Source organism: Cuculus canorus, chromosome 3, assembly GCF_017976375.1.
Source record: "Cuculus canorus isolate bCucCan1 chromosome 3, bCucCan1.pri, whole genome shotgun sequence".
In the NCBI taxonomy this organism is placed as follows: domain Eukaryota; kingdom Metazoa; phylum Chordata; class Aves; order Cuculiformes; family Cuculidae; genus Cuculus; species Cuculus canorus.
In genome coordinates this window covers 26,733,378-26,754,571 of record NC_071403.1, presented here as the reverse complement: position 1 = coordinate 26,754,571, position 21,194 = coordinate 26,733,378, and the positions used below count along the sequence as shown (strand labels likewise).

The 21,194-nt window shown below is 44.5% G+C and overlaps 1 protein-coding gene across 2 annotated transcripts in view; it reads left to right on the top strand.

Moving 5' to 3' along the window:
- Positions 1-6,874: 6,874 nt before the first annotated feature.
- Positions 6,875-21,194, top strand: part of FAXC (failed axon connections homolog, metaxin like GST domain containing) — a 39,731-nt gene continuing 25,411 nt past the window's right edge. For both annotated transcript variants that reach the window (XR_008449239.1, XM_054063270.1), the window contains exons 1-3: positions 6,875-7,151; positions 8,150-8,285; positions 14,533-14,729. Coding sequence is in view for 1 of the 2 variants with exons in the window: in XM_054063270.1 (XP_053919245.1) it covers positions 6,907-7,151; positions 8,150-8,285; positions 14,533-14,729 (578 nt within the window). In the remaining variant the exon portion in view is untranslated. The remainder of the gene's footprint in view (positions 7,152-8,149; positions 8,286-14,532; positions 14,730-21,194) is intronic.

Genomic DNA, 21,194 nt, shown 5'->3' with positions numbered 1-21,194 from the left:
ACCCCACTATGGCTGACGGCAGAGGACTCTGGAGAGCTTGTTTTTCCCTTCTCCAGAGGAGGCATGGGACCCCCTAAATGTCAACTTTTCTGAAGCTGTAGTCAGGTGACATGATGTCCCATGAAAGGACGAGAAAAGGAGGAAGGTACAGGCCAAAGGAGTCCATGGCAGGCAATGGACAAAAATTCAAATGGGTTGTTGAGGCAGGACAGCATTCCCATGTGGGCTGTGCAGCTTCTCTCCCTTATTGAATCCCTACCTGCAGGCAAAAAAAAGCTTCTCTCTGCAGGACTACTTTACAAGCACCTTTTTCTAGAATCAAATGCACAAGAAGCCAAAATCCTGCTATTTGCTATTAGTTTGCATCCTCAGAGGATGCAGGCAGCAGGCCACTGGCTCTGCTGCTGTGTCTCCCATCTGTCTTTATTTCCAGAGCTCTTGGGGGATGAAAGCCTTGGCCACAGGGACACAGCCTCCAAAGGGGCTCTCCTCCTCCCTGTTTCCATCCCTTCTCATTCTCCTCCCACTGCCTTCATTTGGGAGTTGCTTTGTAGACAAATGTGTTGTGCTGGAACGATGTTTTCCTCATATTTTATCATCCCATTGCCCTGGACTGACAGGGGTTTTTATCTCTGTTGTTACCACCTCAGGCTAGTTGCTACCTATTCTAAGGCAGATGCATTAAACAACTTGTTTTCCCACAGAAAACACTTCTTACTCAATAGGGTTATACCTGAAGGCTGTAATACATCATTTGAAAGGAGTAAATAAGGTAAGGAAAGGAAATCTGTTTAAGGAAATCTGCAAAAACTTCACATGCCTCTATTGTTAATCAAACATGAACTGAGATGCTGATCAGGTCACAGCAGTTGGTACTGCAAATCTTAATTATTCTGATCAGAGGATGCTGTGAATGGCAGAGTGAGAGCACTTACAAACGGGCAAGGACTAAAAGCCACTGCCCAGGCGGTGGCAAGCAACCTGTAGCTGGTTCCCAATGCTGTTCTGCTAGTGAGCAAATTTTACATGAAAGATTTGAGAAAAACAGTGTGTAACTACCCCCATGACATTAGGAGGTTTGTCAGTCATCCAAAAAGGATTGTAGGACTGTAGGTCTGTCAGCTGAACATGTTTTTCTTTTATCTGGCTCTATATTAATAACTTACGGATGTGACCAACTTAGCAGCAAACTGCCAGCCCGAGTATTTACACCTGCAGAAACCAGGAGGTTTCATGCAAAGCCTTATTCTTTCAGTGAAAGCAAGGGAATGCAAAGTTACTTAAAACATTTGGGACAGTCTCAGGGAATGAATCACCTCAGAAAGTGGCTTTATTTACCAGAAAGTGCAAGGTAAACTCTAGGGAGCTGCTGGAAGTTCACATAATATAGATTTAGATATAGGTGCTTCTATATAGCACAGAAGTCTCAATAGTTATTTAAATTCTAGATATTTTGCATTTCCTATGTATTTGTACCTTTGTATTTCATTAATGTTATCATTAACCCCTTTTCTAGATTCAAACCCAAATGCAGAATGACTGTTTTGCAGCTTTAGCTTGGCTGTTTTTATCTGAATAATTAAAAAGACATGTATATGAAACTCAGGGTGCCCAAAGAGATCATTAATATTACATCAAAACCAATCCTGGCAGCAGTCAGCGATTATTTCAAAAGGATCCTGGAGAGCCTGTCAGCAATGAAAAAGCTGACACCCTCTCATAAATTCAGCCCTCGTCACAAAGCCCTATTAAATTATGTCTTCTGCAGACAAGGGCTATTTCAAAGAAGAGGGCTTTTCCGTACCACCAGAGGATGCCCCACCAGGACATGCAGCGAGAGTCCTACCTGGGCAAGGGTGTCGCTTTGGCTGGGGCAGCTGGTCACCGTGCACGGGCACAGTGAAGCACTTTTGCTTCAGACAGAGCAACCCATAAAACCAACCTGTACTGATTAACGAAACTACTAAAAGCTTCATGCTGCCCAAACCCTGGCCAGCTGGAAAAGAGAGAGAGAAGCAGTGAGCAGCAGCCATTGGTGCTACCAGTGTGAGAGAGAAACAGAAAATGGATGGCTCTATTTCTTGAAGCCCCGTGGGAGATTTGGCACGTGAAGCTCCACTGTTCAAATCCAGCCGGCAGCAGTACAGGAAAACAAAACTCAAGGTGAGGCATTTGGCGTAAGCCCTGATTTTTAAAAAGCTTAGTTAGTTTTCAGCCCAAATACAGACAGGACAGTTTCTGTGGTGGGACTCAGGAAAAACCCACTGCAACCACTAGGCTCAAAGCATGGTTTTGACACCTGCTGACAGCTCTGTGGGCAGCCCACCATGCTAACCGCAGGCTTTTTTAAAAGAGGTGCAATGAACCCAAAGACATTACAGGAAAAAATAGATTTAAGTACTGAAGATCAAGAGTTATTATACTAATATGCAGAATACAGAAACACTAACGAGTTCATTAGTGCCTCCCTGCCCCTAAATCAAACTGCACACCTCAGCAGAAAAACTTGACTTGCTATACAACAAAGAAGGATTAGATTTATGGTAAGTGGAAAAAATCTACTTACGCTGTTCTATTATACTCCTTCCTTTAGGCAGCCACACTAGAACAGACTATAGATAAAAGTGTACTTTAAGGTATAGATCTTGTTTTGCTCTGCATTATGTATCTGAGGGATGACTGTTGTACACTGTGTTGTGCTCAGTGTGTGTTTGCAGCCAGACAGGCATGTGGGTGTATCACTGTTAGCTCTTATCTTCCGCACTCAGAAAAATGAAAAGTGGTAATTGAGCGAAGATGCAGAGCTGGATTCCCACCCTCCCTGAGTGAGAGAGCGCGGTGGCAGTCAGTCTGGCATGCATCACCTCTCAGCTTCTTTGATGCAAAGGTGGGAAAACCCAAGTGTATGCCAGGAACCAGTCTGAGACTGCAGCTTGTGATGCAAAGGAACAGAAAGTGATACCCACTACTGGACAAAGTGCTGTGCCTTGGGTTCCTGGGCACTACCATCACCTAAAAAGCCTCGCTAATACAAGTAACTGCTCACAGGCAACACGGCTCCCTTGCAAGGCTGTGCGTCTTCCCTGGAGGAGTGGACAATACCTTCTTCCACAGCCACGAAAAAGGCAGGCTGAGCACATGCTCTTTGCTTGATTTGCCCACAGATAAACTTGGTTACCAGACTGCCAGGCCAAATGCATTCAGTACCTGCGTGCAGGAGACTTTGAAAGTATGAGGAAGTGCTTTATCCATGTTCTTTATTTGCTGTTGTTAAACTCTGGCTGCAAAGATGTGACATTCAGACACGCACCTTTTAAATGGCCAAATCTGGTCAGTGTCATGCAGGTCACTAACAGTCTCTTAAAATCTGGTTTATGAGCTGGACAACAAGGCTGCCAGGGCGTCAGTAGGGACCTATATCCAACACACTCCTGAGGCACATGAGATTTGCAGTGAGAACTTCCCGAGCTGTGGCATCACTGTGTGCTGGACCCTTGCAGCCTCTGATCAACACCGCACCCAGAGCAGCAGCAACACAGCGTAAGGTCCTTGTCCAAAAGGAGGGTGGCAATCTCCTCAGGCAGCTGGTTTGCCTCACTGTCTCCCTTGCATCTGTACACCATCTTTATGCCAGCAAAGGCACAGGCAGGACTACCAACACAAAGCATCGACTTCCAGAGTATATATTGCAGTAATGCTTCCTTCCAAACACCAGGTTTGCCTGCTTTGCCTGGGACAGCTCTGGCAGGTAAATGGTTTTATACCCCCTTCCCACTCTTTTCGCCCCCATGGATCTCCCTTGCTTGTGCTGGCCACTGATTCAAAACACAGGTTTTATGCATTTTTCATTTGCCTCTGGAAGTCAAGAAGTGGCAGCAGCTGGGATGTGGATGCCCAGGACCTTTCTCTGCCCTCACAGAAGCTTCGATCCTGTCTGTAACTGGATCCCTCTTATCTGTAACACAGCAAGCAATTCCCTTGCAGTAGCAAAAGCTGAGACCAGCTACCAGGCTGTGACAGTCCAGATTTATTAGGCTGTCTGCCACCTGAAACAAATCTTCAGCCTGAGATTTGCAGGTGCTGTCGCAGAGAAAAAGGTGCTTTTCTTCTTTGTCTCTTTACTGCCCTATTTTAAGACTTTAACCAAACCTCATGCTACAAATGATCAGCCTTGGCATGAAGCGCTGCTGCTCTCACCTTCTACTCTTCCACTACCTGTGTGTCACTTGTAACATTGGAGTGGCCCAAATGCTGTGAAGACAGCGCTCAGCCAGCACCTCATTAAGGATGAGTGCAAAGAGGTGCAGCAGGTTTTGGAGGGAGCAGTCTGTCTGTGGAACAAGATTGACCAGGTTCCTAGGACCTCTCTGATCCCACTAATCCCTGAGAGCAAGGCATCAGTGCAGGGTCAGACACACGCTGTGTATCAAACATGGGGCTCTTGCGCTGTAACCTGTGGTTACTGGATACTCATAAACAACAAATTAAAAGTGAGGAATAAAACAAAATTCTGCAAGGAGCTACCACAGGGAAGTGTCAGAGCACAGCAGCCTTCTCAGTGAGTGCAGGCAGGAGGCAAAGATTGTTGCTGTCCCTGTGCAATTGGCCACCACCAGCACCTGGAGAAGACAGCACATGGATCTGCTCAGGGCTCTCCTCTTCCTTATCTTCCCTCTTTGTCTACTCTCTCCCACATCCTGAGGAAAAGCATCTGCCAAACCCCTGGTCATAGACCCCATCTACCCTCTACTGGACACTGAAAATTGCTCCATTTGTGTGAAGAACTAGGCGACTTCTTTTGCCCCTGACTGTAAAAAAATACGAGTATCCAACCTGTGGGAGCTTTCTTGAGCAGCTGTGTGCACACCACAGCATTTAATGAAGGACTATGCATTCGGGCAGCGGCATTAATCAGAAAACAAAGGGCATTGATAGCATTTCAGGGTCAGTGTGAAGTGCAGAGCTGTGGGTATTTGGCAGAATATGATATCAAGTCCTGCTCATATCATCGTGGGGAACCCAAGGCAATGGCGAGGGACCCTCTGTGAATCATAGGACGGTTTGTGTTGGGATCTTAAAGATCATCTAGATCCAATCCTCCCGGCTATGGGTAAGGACACCTTCTACTAGATCACACTGCTTAAAGCCTCATCCAACCTGGCCTTGAACACATCCAGGGATGGGGCATCTCGAAGGATTTGCTTTATGGTCACTTTGCTTACCTTTCTTTGTACTCTTCTGCATGCAAAGGTGTTCTCCTCAGTCACCTCATTGCACACAAGAATAATAGAAAGGACACTGCTGGATTTCAGGTGTTTGGAGAAGTGTGTGGTGATGTCCAGCTGCAGTCGGGCACTGGGGTGTGACGGTGGGGTGTCTTTTCCCCCAAATACAGGATAAAACATGAGGTCTGTGTTCCTCTGCAAAGGAACAGTGCAGCAATACCCAGAGCTGCAGAGCATGGATATTTTGATAGGAGCTGCTTATACACGGTCACTCAGGCACGAACTGTGGGTAGCAGTGATAATGAAAACACTTGCAAATAAACTCTCAAAGATTTGTTTTGGAGTTTTAGAAAGTGAGTATCCTTGCCTATCAGGCCTGGGCAACATGAGGGAGAAATCTCCATCAATCATGTGCAGCAAAATAAGAGCTGGTTACAGGATATATTTCCCATTTACATGCATACATACAAATTTTCCCAGAAATCTTATGGGAAAATTAAAGTCTATTACTTTCCAGGGACTAATTTTATTATCATTATCAACTTCACAACAGTCAAAACTCTTGCTGATTTGGCGCTGGCTCCAGCTCTGTCTGACCTTGTGTTTGGGATGGGGAAAAGCCGCAAACAGAGGGGATTACAGAAGAAGATGCATCTGTTCAGCACAGATTGCACTTCACACAACACTTCATCATCTTCGAAGAATGAAGAGTGTCTGGAAAAACAGTGCTTGAAAGAAAACGTGATCAGAGGGACATTCTGTCTACCTTTCAAAGATACAATTATTTAGATGAAACTCTACTTTAGCTTTAATACAAAGTATCGAATCATAGAATCAGAATGGTTTGGGTTGGAAGGGACCTTAAACATCACCCAGTTCCACCGCAATGGGCACGGACAGGTTGGACCTGGACCACACCAGGCTGCTCCAGGTCCCATCCAGCCTGGCCCTGCAACATTTCTAGGGATGGGGCATCCACAGCTCCCCCGCGCACCCTGTGCCAGCGTCCTCCACTTTTTGTAACGGCAACTACTCCTTGGATCAGCTGCTTCATGAAGCAGATGTGACTCCGGGCAGTGATGCCGCATGGGGGTGTGCAGGTCCCTCACACACTGCGGGGTGTCGGTGTTGCGGTGGGGCAGCGTATGCAGTCACGCTAATTACTCCCGTAGCAGCAGCACTGCCTTCAGCCTTAAATTTTGGACGGCGCCCCCCCCCCCCCGCGCTACCGCCCCCATCCCTTCCCGCAGCCCCTCCGCCCTGCGCAGCTGCGGAGCCGCGGCAGCGGGGCCGGGACCGGGGTCTGCGGGGCGGGGCGGGGCGGGGCGGGGCAGGGCTGGGGGAGCAGAGCTGTGCTGTGTAGGGCAGGGCAAGGTGGGGTGGGCAGGGCAGGGCAGGGGCTGGGCTGCGCGGCGTAGGGGCAAATGGGGCTGCGCAGGCAGGGGCTGTGCTGCGCAGGTCTGCGCAAGGCTGATCTGATCTGTGCAGGGCTGGGCTGCGCTGAGCCGGGCAGCGTCTGCGCTGCGCAGGGCTGAGCCGAGCCGGGCAGGGTCTGTCCTGCGCAGGGCTGAGCTGAGCCGAACCGGGCAGGGTCTGCGCTGCGCAGGGCTGGGCTGACCCGTGCAGGGTCTGCGCAGGTGCGCGCAGGCGGGCGGCTGGCGGGGGGCATGCGGGCCGCGGGATGCGGTGGGGGGTGGCGCTGGCGGCGCCGCGGTGCTGCGTGCCGGAGCTGAGCCGCGGGTGGGGCGCGGAGGAGCCGCCGCCGCCCGCGCTCTATGGGGGGCAGATCGTCGCCTTCCCGCTGGCGGGCGGGGGCGCCATGGCGGCGCTGGGGCCCGACTCCTGGTGGAAGAAGACACTGTACCTGACGGGCGGCGCCCTGCTGGCCGCGGCCGCCTACCTGCTGCACGAGCTGCTGGCCATCCGGTGAGGCACCGGGCCGCGGCCCCGGCCCCCCTTAGCCTCTCTTAACCCTTTCCCCCACCCATCCTGTCCTTAACCCCTTTCCCCCATTCATCCTCTTTTTTAACCCTTTCCTCCATTCATCCTCTCTTCTAACCCTTTTCCCGTTCATCCTCTCTTCTAACCCTTTTCCCTGTTCATCCTCTCTTTTAAGCCTTTCCCCGTTCATCCTCTCTTTTAAGCCCTTCCCCGTTCATCCTCTCTTTTAACCCTTTTCTCCCATTCAACCCCTCTTTTAACCCTCTTCCCCCATTCATCCTCTCTCTAACCTTTTTCCCCATTCATCCTCTTTTTACCATTCGCCCTCTCTTTTCCCCATTCACCTTAAACTGTCTTTCCCCACTCACCCTCTCTTTAAACTCCCTCTTTTCCCCATTCACCCCATCTCTAGACTCCTTTTTTCCCAATTCACCCCATCTTTAGCCCTCTTTTTCCCATTCACCCCGTCTTTAACTCCCTTTTCACCCAGTTGGCCCTCTCTTCAACCCTTCCCCCCCATTCACCCCTCTCTCTAACCCTGTTTTCCCCAATTCACCTTCTCTTTACCCCCCTTTTCCCTAATTCACCCTGTCTTTAACCCTGTTTTTCCCCGTCCTCCCCCTCTTTAACCTATTTTTCCCCATCCACACCTGCAGCGGTGCAGGCGGTGGCTCTGGAGAGGTGCCCTGTACTGGCCGCCACAGTTTGCCCTGGGTGGCCAGGTGCTGGTGGCCCCACTGCGGGTGCTGTGCAGGGCTCTGTCTGCTCTCTACTGTCTCCCAGCAGGATGAGTTGAGCCACAGCAGCCTGAGAACTCCTCACCAGCTCTGCATCCCAGGAATCCGAAGCCTGCAGTAGTCCATGAAGGACTGACGTGTGTGTTGCCTCAGCCAGAATTTCTCCTTTGTGTGTTTAATGCCTGGTAGATCATGTGGCTGTTTGTTGGTTTTGGTTTTTTTTTAAGTTCTCTTTTGTTTTGACAGGAAGGAGGAAGAGCTTGATTCTAAAGATGCTATCATACTGCATCAGTTTTCCAGGCCTCGCAATGGCGTTCCAAGCTTATCTCCATTCTGTCTGAAAATGGAAACTTACTTGAGGATGGCTGATTTGCCCTACCAGGTACATGGTGCAGTTTTCCTTTACTTTGTGACTGGCTGTAATTTCATGAAACGGCAAAGAGTCATTCCCTCTCTCCTCCCCTGCAATCTGTCTCACCCAGGAAGATGTAAACTTACACCTACAGTGAGGTGGGTACACGGACACTTTTATGTCTTCAGTTAAATTTGATGCATAACCTTTAAGGATATGACTTGAATACCGTTGATCTGGAACAGCTCTAGATTTAACTGGCAAAGCTAAATAAATGTTAGAAGCTAACTTGGAAATACTGAAATGGGAGAATAGTCTGGAGTTTATATAATGCTAAAATAATACCCTGAAACTAAAGGATAACATTATTTAGTCTTCTAATTTTACTGTGCTAAAGAGAATAACATTAGGCGGGTGAAGCTTCTTATTTTCCTAGAGGCTTTCTCTCTGGAGCCCTCCTGGGAAGGTATGCTGGCCTTTTGCTTCTCCTCCCATTGCCAGCACTTCCCTTCCAGTGAAGGAAGACAGGATTGCTTTTAGAGGCCCTGAATAATTGCATAGTTTTGGCTGGGTGCATCCCATGCCATCTTCCTACAGGGAATAAAGACCAAACTATTCCAGTGAATAAAGCCGGGAGAGCAGAAATTTAAATATAGCAGTCTCCCCTGTTTGCGTCAAGGTTCAGTTTTGATGCCGTGAGTCTAGTGCGTACCTCGTTGGGGTGTCAGCAAGCTGTACAGCATGAAACATACATCCTTGAAACATGGGGCAGGTTTCTGTTCTCTTTGTGTAAAGCATTGAGTGCAGCTAAGATGATACAGGAATGGTGATAAATATGATGAGGATCTTGGGTAGAAGATATGTCTTCTTTTTTATCTTTTTTTTTCTAAGTGATGTAAATTTGGCATCTTACGTTGTCTTAAAGAGACTGAGCTGTGAGTAAGCTGCATGCTCATGTCACATGGATTCAAGTAACTTTTTACTGCTGCATGCCAAGGTGTTGGGGAGGATTTGTTTATGTCCAGTGTTTTACAGAGGGAAACCAAACATATTACAGCTTTTTTTTTTTTTTTAAAATTTGTGGTTGATGATATTCAGTCAGCTTCATATGTGATGTAACTACTTTACATTGAAAGTGAAAGAAAACCAAATTAGTACATTTCACATAAGTCTTTAAAACCTGTTCATAATAACAAGTTCATTATCTTGTGACTTAATGGTACTTGAATCAGATACTTCAGAGCAGTACGGAGGGAGATTTCCATCCTGTGGGATGTATCTACCTCATGTATGTTTACAGAACCTGCGAGATGCTGAAGTTTGAACATGTCATTGGAGCAGGTGGACTTAGTGTGCATTGCTTCTCCACCCAGAGTAATTTAGTCAGAAATTGCATGTTTGAAGGGAAAACTATATGGGTGAGATCTGTTTTCTTTCTAATGGCAGTTGATGTGCTTCCGAGGTTTGCAGTGATCAAAGTTGCTTTGGTGGAGAGTAGTTCAGGAAAGCTGCAATATAAAAGATGGTTGTGATAAGAGATGGTCACTTCTAAAAGATAATGCTGCACGTTTCTGTGACTCAAGATGCAGTAGTTTGGACAGGTAATGCTGAGTGGAAGTGAGTCACCAGCTTTTTGGAGAGGGGTATTTCCAGAGGGTTATCCTCCCCTCTTTATTCTCTGTACTGATGGTAAGCATTGGTAAGCATTTCTTTTTGGGGTTGTGTCTCTCTCTATCCTTACTTGTTAGCTGTGAGCACTCTAAGCTGGCATAGGTCAGCAGGACCACCAAGAGAACAGTCCTGCATTTGGTGGCTGACGGCTCCCTCTTGTCCCTTCCTGCACTTATTTTTCGGTGGCAGATAAGTCTGGGCCAGACCTCACCTAGCCGGAGCCGTGAAGGTTTAGCTTATATGGCTTTAACCTATCTCAGTTCCACACGTGCCATACTGCAGGAGCAGGAACGGTCCTCTGCCTGCTGAGAGTGCCAGGTTGCTGCTTTTAACTGTGCTGGCTTGTATGGACTTGCGGTGTTTGTGGGGTTACTGACCCTATATATTGTTTTGGAGGCAAGTTTGGTGGAGTTAAACTTATGAGCTGAGGACACAGCTTGCTTTCCAGAAGGGGCAGATTCTGTTCCTCACTTGTGTTAGGAGTTTGATGCTGTGTTCAGCTCTGGTGGTCAGAGGAAGATGCGGATGCAGCTGTGGAATTAAGCAGTCGGGGAACCAGCCAGCAGTGCCACTCTCCACTGGAGTTATAAACTTTCACAGAATCACCGGGTTGGAAAAGACCTCCAGGATCATCGAGTCCAGCCATTCCTATCAACCACTAATCCATGCCCTTGAGCATCTCATCCACTTTTCTTTTAAATACTTCCAGGGATGGTGGCTCAACCCCCTCCTGGGCAGCCTCTGCCAGTGCCCAATGACCCTTTCTGTGAAAATTTTTTTTCTGATGTCCAGCCTGAACCTCCCCTGGCAGAGCTTGAGGCCATTTCCCCTTGTCCTGTCACCTGGGAGAAGAGGCCAGCTCCCACCTCTCTACAACCTCCTTTCAGGTAGTTGTAGAGAGCAGTAAGGTCTCCCCTCAGCCTCTTCTTCTCAAGGCTAAACAAGCCCAGTTCCCTCAGCTGCTCCTCGTAAGACTTGTTCTCCAGTCCCTATACTTGGATTCTGTGGAGAGTTTTATTTTGTTCCCTCGTAGCTGTGTTACCTGTGGGACACTGTAGAGCGACAGAGACATCTGATTGCTGCCTCTCCTCAGTGGATAGTGGTGTGGGTGTGTAGGGGCGGGATGCGGGAGGAAACCCCTCTCTTCCCTGTGTGCTGGTGGGGACGGCAATGGAGAAGCGATGGTACTCTGGATGGCAGCTGGTGCTGGCCTTTGGATACTTGCTGTGGTCATCATCTTCCCAGGAAGGGGCTGCTTTGAAGGGAGGGTTGTGAAATGGTGTGAAAAAAGGCAGCGGAGTGGTCAGACTGCTTTTATATCCTTTTGATTCCTTGTGTTTATATACTTTATTATATGCACCAGACTATTGAATAACATGCTGTGTGGTACACAACACGCTTCAGTGGCATGTGAGAAGTGGAACTGGATGGCACATTCCTACTTCACCCTCATCTGAATTTCTTCCAACAGATGCTCTCTTGTAACGTGCTTACATTTTTTTAAAACTGCCTTTCGAGGTGCGAGTTCTCCATCAAAAATAATTTGGGCAGCACCCCCGTCCCCAGCTGGCTGTTATAGTACCTAGCTGGTTTTTGAAGAATTTTGATGATACTTTTCTTGATAGAGCTTACTTTGAAATAGCCCATTCTGGCTGCTTGTGGAGATCTTTTGGGTGTTCCTTGATTCCCTAATGCATATGAAGTGCTGAGTGTTTATATAATGTGATGTTTTCGTGCCAATTCTGTGAAGATGGTAGTTTCCTTGGGAAGAGAGACAAGTAAAAGTAAAAGCATAAGCAGCAGTAATTGAAAATGTAGAACCTAATTTCTTCTGGGTAGTACTGTAACACTACCCTAGAGGTGCTCTATGCCATTCTGTTTCTAAATTCCTTTGTAAATGAGGTTCTGAGGACATCTTGTTATTGTTGCTTAGGTTGCAGTTCAGTTAAATGTACTATGAAGTAAGAGGGGATAGTTCAGTTGCCTTTTTTTTTTTTTTTTCAATGATAGTATCATAGCTTTTTCCTGCTTTGCAGCTGGAACAATTTTTAAGAGGAAAACTGATAAATATTTGATGGCGATTAGTAGCAGCCTTAAGGATAGTGAAGTTTCAAGCCTAAAAGAACCTATTTGAGAACAGTGGATGCAAGAATAGTGTAATGGATTTGTCCAGAGACTAAGGTTTTTTCAGGTCATTGAAAGATGTTTCCCGTTTTGTTTGATAAATGCTATGTAATGAAACATGAACACCCTGAGAAGGCTTTTTTAAATTTTAAATTGGTAAACCAACTTCCCCATAAGAACTTTACCTCTCATTTATGCTTTTGAGAATATAATATTAATGCAGTACTAACAGGTTTTTATGCAATGTATTTATGTATAAGTACTTGAAAAATGTGCAGTTGAATAATAAGAACTTGTTTTTTTTTTCTGGGTTGCAAATTATGTAGACTACAGTAAGTGCAATATGTAGTGAACACATCTTCAAGTCTGGTAGCTTCTGCAGAACATCAGTGTTTGTGTGCAAGAAGGGAAATCTCACACTGAAAGGGCTTAAGAAAGATTAAGGCAGCAACGCTGAATGCCGTAGACACACTGTGTAGTTCCAGAAAAAGCTTATGCTTCTGTAATAAATTCATAATGAAATATTATGGAAGCCTATCAGTCAATCTGAATGCTGAAAGAGCCTTTTTGATGAAGGGAGGGTTTGAAAGGCAGAAGGATCAGACTCTCCTTTCAGTTTCAGGTGTTCAGCAGTTTTAGTTTCATCAGTGGACCAGAGTATTAATCCCCTCACCTCCACATTCAAGTGGGCTGGGTTCAGATGTTTTATTCGCCCACACAGGGCTGCAGGAGATGAGACAGCATACAATCTGGTGTCCCATGCTGTTTGGGCAGAAATCCCAGAAAAGGCTACAGCCAGAAGGCATTGTTTTCCCAGCAGTGTTACCTATTTCACCTGTTTTCGTCCACAATGGAAGAGCCTCCAGGAATGGCCACGCATCCGTAGTGTGTTTCACAGCTGCGTTTTGAGCAGTAGCCAGGATGCTGTGCTCTCAGACCGAGCTGGAGGTGTGTCGTGGTGTATGCTCCTTGCCGTGGGAGGATCTTAATCTTTCTTTAGTGGATTCAGGAAGGGTAAATACTCGGGACCCACATTTGTCAGTCGTAGAACTGATAACCCTAAACCTCCAGCAATTAGAAGATAGATCCTGAAATGTACTCATTTCATTCTCACCAGAGACGGAGTGCAGAGCCTTTATTGTGACCCTTTGTGATTTGGCTTTCTAAGATACGATTTTTCATTCATTAAATAACAATATGTGAGGATGGGAATCACAAGAAAGGAAAAAAATTTTGCCTTCAGAAGTAAGACAGAATTGAAGTAATATGTCTGCTCATGTTTTGAAACCCAGCAATTCCTTGACTGTTTGTCACAGAATCATTTAGGTTGGAAGAGACCTTTAGGGTCATCAGGTCCCACGGCTGAGTTCACCACAAAACATGTCCCAAGTGCCATGTCTACATGTCCTTTAAATGCCTCCAGGGATGGTGACTCAACCACTTCCCTGGGCAGCCCGTTCCAATGCTTGACAGTCCTTTTGGTGAAGAATTTTTCCCTATCATCTGTTCTGAACCTCCCCTGGTGCAACTTGAGGCTGTTTTCTCTTGTCGTTTCACTTTTTACTTGAGAGGAGAGACCGATACCTGCCCTGCTAAAACCTCCCTTTAGGTAGTTGGAGAGAACAATAAGGTCTCCCCTACGCCTTCTTTTTTCCAGACTAAACAACCTCAATTCCCTCATCAAATCCTTGTAAGATTTGTGCTCCAGACCCTTCACCAGCTTTGTTGCCCTTTTTTGCACACATTCCGAAGTGTCTTTCTTGTCAGATGAGACAAATTCTCTAATCTCCGTTTCATCTTCTCCAACTGCAAAATAGGGAAAATACATCACTACTGTGTGAGTGCTATGCTGAGCAGATGTAGAGCGCTAGTTATCTACTGCTGCTGGGCTCATGGATACCCAGTTGTAACAAGTAACTAAATTATGAGGATGCAGAAGTGTATATAAATATAATTTTCCATCCTGCCCAGTGAAGGGATGATATACGCTTCATTATATGCTTGTGATTGTGTGTGTTTTATTCTTGGAGGTAGGAAATGCAGGTATCTGTGAAAGACCATGGTTTAAAAATACTTTTAACGTGAAAAGTGCTGTTCTGTGCAGGAGCCAAATTTAGTTGTCAATCCTGTGGTTAAAAACTTGTTCAGAGTAATGAACCCCGTCTTCTGGGAGATCTGAGCATCTCCAACCCCTAAAATAACCTGAATAATTAAATAACATTACATCATGTGACATTCAACATAAAATTTTTAACACCTTGCAGGACCTGGAAATAATACTATCTGAGTTGTCATATAGAGTAAAGCTGTTGCCCTTATTGAACAGCTGTCATTAGTCTAGAGTATTAATTAAAAAAATTGTTGGATAATGTTGCCTTTAAAAACACAATAGAGTATTTTAAAAGCTTTATTCTCCTTGAAACATAACCTGAAGGGCCTCTTTTTTCTGTTTTTGTTTACTTGCTTTTTTTTTTTTTCTTAGAACTATTTTGATGGAAAACTTTCCCCCCAAGGGAAAATGCCATGGATTGAATACAATCACAAGAAGGTGTCTGGCACCGAGTTCATTATTGACTTTTTGGAAGAGAAACTTGGAGTGAATTTAAATAAACACCTTGGTCCTCATGAAAGAGCTGTTTCCAGAGCTGTAACAAGGATGGTGGAGGAGCACTTATACTGGTAAGCTTGCATGGCCAAGCTGGCTGCGTTCTCGTGCTGTCAGACCTGCCCCTGCGCTTGTGCGGGATGTGAATGCGTGTCTTCTTTTGCAGAAAGCTTGGATACTGAATGATTAATTTCACAACCTTCTTGACTCTAGAAAGGTGCTGCATCTTTCTGCATAAGCCAGAATGAGCTGGGGGTAATTGCCCTTAAAAGCTGTTTTGCCATGTAAGCGAAGTGAGGAGTCAGCCCTCTGAAGCTTTGCAGAAGGGAGCAGCAGTGGGCTGTTCCTCTGTCCCATGTCATGGGACCTCTGAATAGCAACAGCCTTGTTAATAAAGAGAAAAAAGGTTTGAGGCATGCAGGAGTGCAAATCCAGTGTTCCTAGTGGATCTATAATATTGTGTTCTTAGTTATTGATTTTTATTATCTGTGATCAATTACAATATGGATTTTTGCCTTTCCTGTAACAGGCCATTCTGCTTTTAACATGTATCGCTGACAGTGCTGCCAGTTGATAGGATACGGTATTAGTCGTAGCATCCTGAGAAGTTAAAGTATGTATATGAATGGAAAACATGAATATAACCTTGCTCGTACTTTTTGCACTTATTGACACCTTTGAAAAGAATATCTGTGACTTCCCCCTCACTTTGCATTTCAGTCCTTTTTAAGTGCCCTTTCCAGACTGGATTCATAGAAGTAACAAGTGGACTTTGCATCTTGAATGCTGCACTGGCTGCCTCGCTAGCCCAAAAGACTTTTTCTGAACAGTTTGCTTTCTAGCCTGCATTTAAGTCCTTGTTGTACTAAGTCTTGTATTCATGTTGTGATTTTTTTCTTCAAAACAATGTGTGATTTGAAATGGAATGCATTGACTTGCTTTTTCTTTCACCTTGTGATTGAAAGCGAGCAACAATGTATATGTATAGTTCTTCAAATAATTTTTAGTGTTGCCTGGGAACAAATTTAGCATTCAGTAGGTAGATTTAAATTATATAGTTCAGATATGTAATCCCTGCCTTCCAAAAAACGTCATCTTCACCAATTATACCCATCTGCAATGCTGTAGCCTCAAATCTGATTCAAGTAGCCTGCATATCTAAATTTGTTTTTTTGTTCATTTTTCTGCCCTCAGTTATTATAGTTGCCAAAGGGAAGATGAGGCCTCTTAATCCCCTAGTGCTCCATCTCCTTGCCTTAGTGTTGGTTGTTTCATGGCCCATAGACTTAACTGCTTTAAATGTAGCATTACTGATGACAAACATAGTGCTGTTGTGTCTCAATTACAAATCGTGCTTTCGTTTGTGAAGCTGTTGTTTGTCCATTTAGGCTCCCTGTGAGCTGACTGAGCCCTGCTGGGCATGGCATCGACGAGCAAGGGGGACAGGTAGGACAGGTATTGCAGATTCAGGCACTGACTCAGGGTGGTGGCATTGAGATGGGTGGGGAAGGCCAGACCAAGTGAAAACAGAAGTGCCTGCCTGGCTGTATACCCTTGTTGCCTCTCTTGTTTGGTCACACAGTTGAGTTTCCCTAGGGCATGTATTTTTGCTGCAGTCAGTCTTATTGTATGTCCCAACTGTGTGGCTGTACCAAAGGCTTGCTGTATTGGTAAGGTTATACTGTTCCGTTTCTCTGTACTAGGCAAAGCCTGAGCTGTGAAGCATCGCAGTTGTACTGCTGTAATTCTTAGGTAACAACTTTGACCATCCTTTAGTTACACCAGAATAAAATCAGGCTTTATCTGTGTAGGACCGCCTTTCTGTCCGGCAGCATTGTGTCTATGCTTGCGGATTCCCTTCGTGTTGGTCATTGGACCCACCCACTTCCCACCAGAAGCTTAGGGTTTGTTCATGGTGTCCTCAAGTCCCACAGTGAGGAATTTGTAACAGTGATCGCTTTTCTGCAGAATAAGTTTTATAAAATAAAGCCTCCAAAGCAGTGATGTAAAATGTGGTTCATACTGTGTCATTATCAGCAGCGTGCAAAGTAGCTTCATCATAAATAAATAATACTGTAGTACATCTATTGAACAAAGAAGCAAAGTACATCTTGTGGTGTGCTGTCTCTGGATGGAGCTAATCCTGGTGAGTGCTTAGCGTCTCCTTCTGAAATGTTTTTCTTTTGCTGCGGTAATTGCTCATCTTCCCCAGTTATTGCCTGTTACAGGTGGAAGTTGCTGCTCTGGCTAGAGGTGAGAGCAGTGAAGGGCCGTTGCGAGTCTCTGCCTGTAGACACCCTGCCTCCACCGCAGGCTTCGATGCTGGCAGTGCTCAGGCAGAGAGACAGCAAGTGAGTGTACCTATTTTTGTGCTGGGATTAGAACATATCTCTGAGGTGCACAAGACTGATTTGGAGCTGGCACTGGAGCTCCTGCCCCTGGAGAATGCTGTAACTTATTAGGCTTTTGCTATATTTAAGTCAGCAAAAGAAAAAAAAGGCTGCTAACCTGAATGGGTGCTGGGCTGACGCAGGGAAGAGATGGGAGTGGACCAATTTCGTGGCTCTCGCGCAGGTCCTGGGTCTGGTGCAGACCTGTCATCTGCTGAAGGCTTGCCCTGAGTCACCTCTGCTGCCTGCAGCAACCCATGCGCCTTCAGAAACCAGTGGGATACTCACAGTCACTTTCGGGATGCATTGAGTTTTTGGTGTATCTGCAGCAACTGGAGCTCTGTGTAAGAAGGGCTGGAGGATGTCAGATTCTCATGTCTTTCTGGCAGTGGCATGCTGGACTTGGTGGCACTGCTGGCACTCAAACCAGGCAGCTCCTGGTGCCAGAGGGCTAGCAGTTGCTGTGAGGAGCTTTCTGACACTTTAATCCCAGAAGTATCTTGGGTCAGTTACACTAATGTGCTTAGTGAGAATCTAAAGGCTTGAATATGCAGCTTAACCAAACTAACCCATTAGATTGGCTTAGCTGTATTGTCAAACGCATACATATTTAACTATTTCTTGCTTTGTCCTTCAAGACGACCACTTAACATCATGTATGTGGCAAGAGCTTGGAGGACTGGAAAAGCATGGCATAAGAATACAAACGAATCCAACTTCGATATGTATTCAAACTTGCCATGTATTAAACATAAAATATATCTATAATATAAATATGTTTAAATACATCAAACCAATTATAACAACAACGTCTCTGCTGCTATTAATGATGAGGCTTGAATGCCACTGGCAGCTTAAAAGCCAATGTTTCCGGGACAGCGCACAGCAGGTGGGGTTTTTATAGCTGATTGTGGAATTAATTCATTATGAACCTTTTGTATATCAAGAATTTCTACTCTGCACAGGTTCAGATAGGAAAAATAACCCGGAGTTCACATCTTTACGAAAACCTCTTGCTTGTCTTGATGTTCAGGCAGTTTGGAGATAATCAGGCAAGGTGCTGTTGAATGACTCACTTTCTCCATCTCCTCTCCTGATTTATGTATCGAGGCCAAAGCTGCTGCTACATTTAGATTTCAGATTTGTTTCACCCACACTGCATTGCTCTTTAATGCCTTATTGTTTTATTTATACTCTTAAGATTTGTACAGATGTGCTGGCACAAATGGGAATGTTAATGTTTCCCAAAATGCTCAGTACAGGGCAATATTTAAGATAATTATGTCATCCTGTAAATGCTAACTGTAGTTCAAAACGCATAGTTATGCTGAAGCAGGCTATGTTGACTACCCGATTTTTGGCATTTTCTAAACTTTTGAGATAATAATACTTTAGTAACATAGTCTGAGCAGAGGTATGGTGGGATTAAATGCAGAGCAGCATGTTTTGATAGGAAGCACAGGTTAATGAACCTTTGAACAGAATTATTATAACAAAATACTTGTAAAGTCAGTCTTAAAAGTGTTTTTAACTGTCTCTCTGAATCTGAGCCTGCTTCTTTCTTTGCTTTTGCATGCTCAGAGCCATAAAATTTTAGGAGTAAACTCCAGTTGTCTATTTAGCTGCCTTCATTTCCCATGTAAATTTGAGATTTGGGACGTGTGACAGCTTTACTCATTCAAAGTGACAAGCAGATGTCTTAAGATTGTGCCTGGCAGTTTAGCCTAAGCAGGATTATCTAAATCCTGTGCAGTCCTGTTCTTCCCGTGTCGCTGTCCTAATCATTAAACACTTCATCTGATCTCTGCCTCCTCCAGACTTTCTCCCCGGAGCAAGCAAGTAAGCGTATAACGTAGGAGAACGTATTTTTGCTTTTAAGTGTAGTCTAATTAGCTTTGTGGAAAACCATGTTCATCCTGTCTCGTGGAATTAAAGCCATCCTGGATGTGGTTGATCGTTCTTGGTGCTTTGGCAGCTCGCTGGTGTAGTTGGAGTGAACAGGAGTGATGGCAAGTCCGTAGGGCCGAGTTAGTCTTGTGTGACTGTGATGACTTTTGAAAAGTGCTGCAGAAGAGTCTCCTCTCTTCTTTTTCTTTCTTTTTTTTTTTTTTTTTTTTGGCTTCTTTTTTTTGGTGTCCCTCTCTGTGGCCAGGCTTGTTGCTCTAAAGCAGCTAAGTTGTGTTGCAGAATTAGGGGATTAAGCTGGTCATGTCCATGCTGGCGAAGGAGAGTTTTTGCAGTGAAACACAGAGCAGTGCTCTTGTAGAGCAGTTTTTTCTTGATTTATTCAAGTAATAAATAATAACATACAGATGTGGATAGTGTTTGTAATTATTTCCCAGTGCTTGCATCAAGACCAGAGTTTTAATTCCTATTCAGAGCTGTCCCTGCACAAGGGACCTTCTCCTTTCCCAGGCCTGTGAGATGTGACTACTGAAATGTTCTGCTCTATGCAGCATCCTTATGCTGTTTTCCTGGAGTGAGGCAGTCTCACACCACATCTTCTAGCCAAACTTAATATTTCTTGAGTCTCAGTAGCTGTTTACTCCTGTGTTTGCTGGCTTCCTGCTCCCCTTTTTTGTGCTGGTACCTCTCGCTAAATCTGGCTTTGTTTCACACTCCACTGTGCTGAAACCAGCCCAGTGACTTCAATTGATCTGTCTGTTTTGAAAAACAAGAACTGTGCGGAAGAGTGGTACTGAAGCAGGATGCTTTCGTCATATTAATACAGTGAAAGACATTGAGGTTAAAAGCCATAAGAAGTATAGCATGTGCATTTTTGTTCTTCACTGTTCATGCATTTGCAGCAAAACTTGCACGTCTTACTGGTGCAGACTTTAATGAAACCAATTTGAGCAGAAGGCATTGTCCTGCAGTGGACAGTTTGAAATAGAATTGAAATGCTTTCTACCTGTTCTGTCAATTTGAGCAAATCAAAGCATTGTAAATTTGAGCTATAAGTGAATGTTTTTTCAGCTGTTATGCCAAATATTCTCCTTTTACCTCTTGTTAATAGTAATTCAAGTAAAGAATCTGTGGAAATGTAAAGATCAGAACATTTTCGTGGTGTAAATGTGGTTATTCCCTGATGGTAGTGCTGAATTTGGCTTTTCTTCATGACATACAGGAGTTTGATAAAATATTCACTTAAAAAAATCATTGGATTTTTCCATACTGCTTTGTTTGTTGTTTTTTTTTTCTTTCTTGAATTAGGTAGTCCATATCAGCAGTAAAGAAATTTATATGTGATTAGAAATATGTACAACGGCAAAACTGAAGTCATATTCCAAACTAAAAAGTGGAGCTTTGATCATATTGGAAATGGAAACGTTTGATTATAAAGTTAATATCAAATATAATTGAATATGTGAACTTGCAGCTTCTGGTATTTCAGTTTTTCAGTCTACCTTTGCTAGTTTATCAGGTCTCCATAAGATTGTTTTCATACATTATCAAATATTTAAATACACTTCTGGATTTTTCAGTTTGGAAATTGCTACAAACATAATGGAATACATTGTCAACTCCCAGTGTTTCTGAGATGCTGTTGGTTTCATGAGTTTGTCATTTATACTTTGAGATGTCTTTAGCCTTTTTCCAACATCCCTTGAACTTGGTGAAAAAAGTCATATCGTCTTTTTCGTTTCTTTGTAATGTCAGAAGATGCTAGATGTTAAAGAGGTTACTATGTCTTTTTTTCATAAATCAAAACAAATAAATGTTTTTCTTTGCCTACAATATTAATAAGGAACAAAAATTCATGTAGGAACAAACATTTCATCTAGTAAGACAAAACTGTAGAAAAAGATCTTTCAAACTGATCAGTTTGCCATCCAATAAAGCTGAAGTGCAACCTGAAATACCACAGTCCCTTAGAAATGTCTCTCTTGTAAAATCAACATTTTGAAGAGAGTAAAAAATCCAGGAGGAAACCAGTGCAATAGACCCACTCCTTCATTTCTTAGAATTTTATTTTTAAAAGATTGTCATTGTCGGTTTCTGAGGAGAGCAAAGATCTTCTGAAAAATGACTGCTACAATATTTACATTGGGGCAAAGTTACTGCTTGTCTAAATTTCAGTAGTATAGAAAGCAGGGAAAAGTATAGAAAGTGGGAAAGATTGGTTTCTTTATGGGCTGCTCTGTTGTT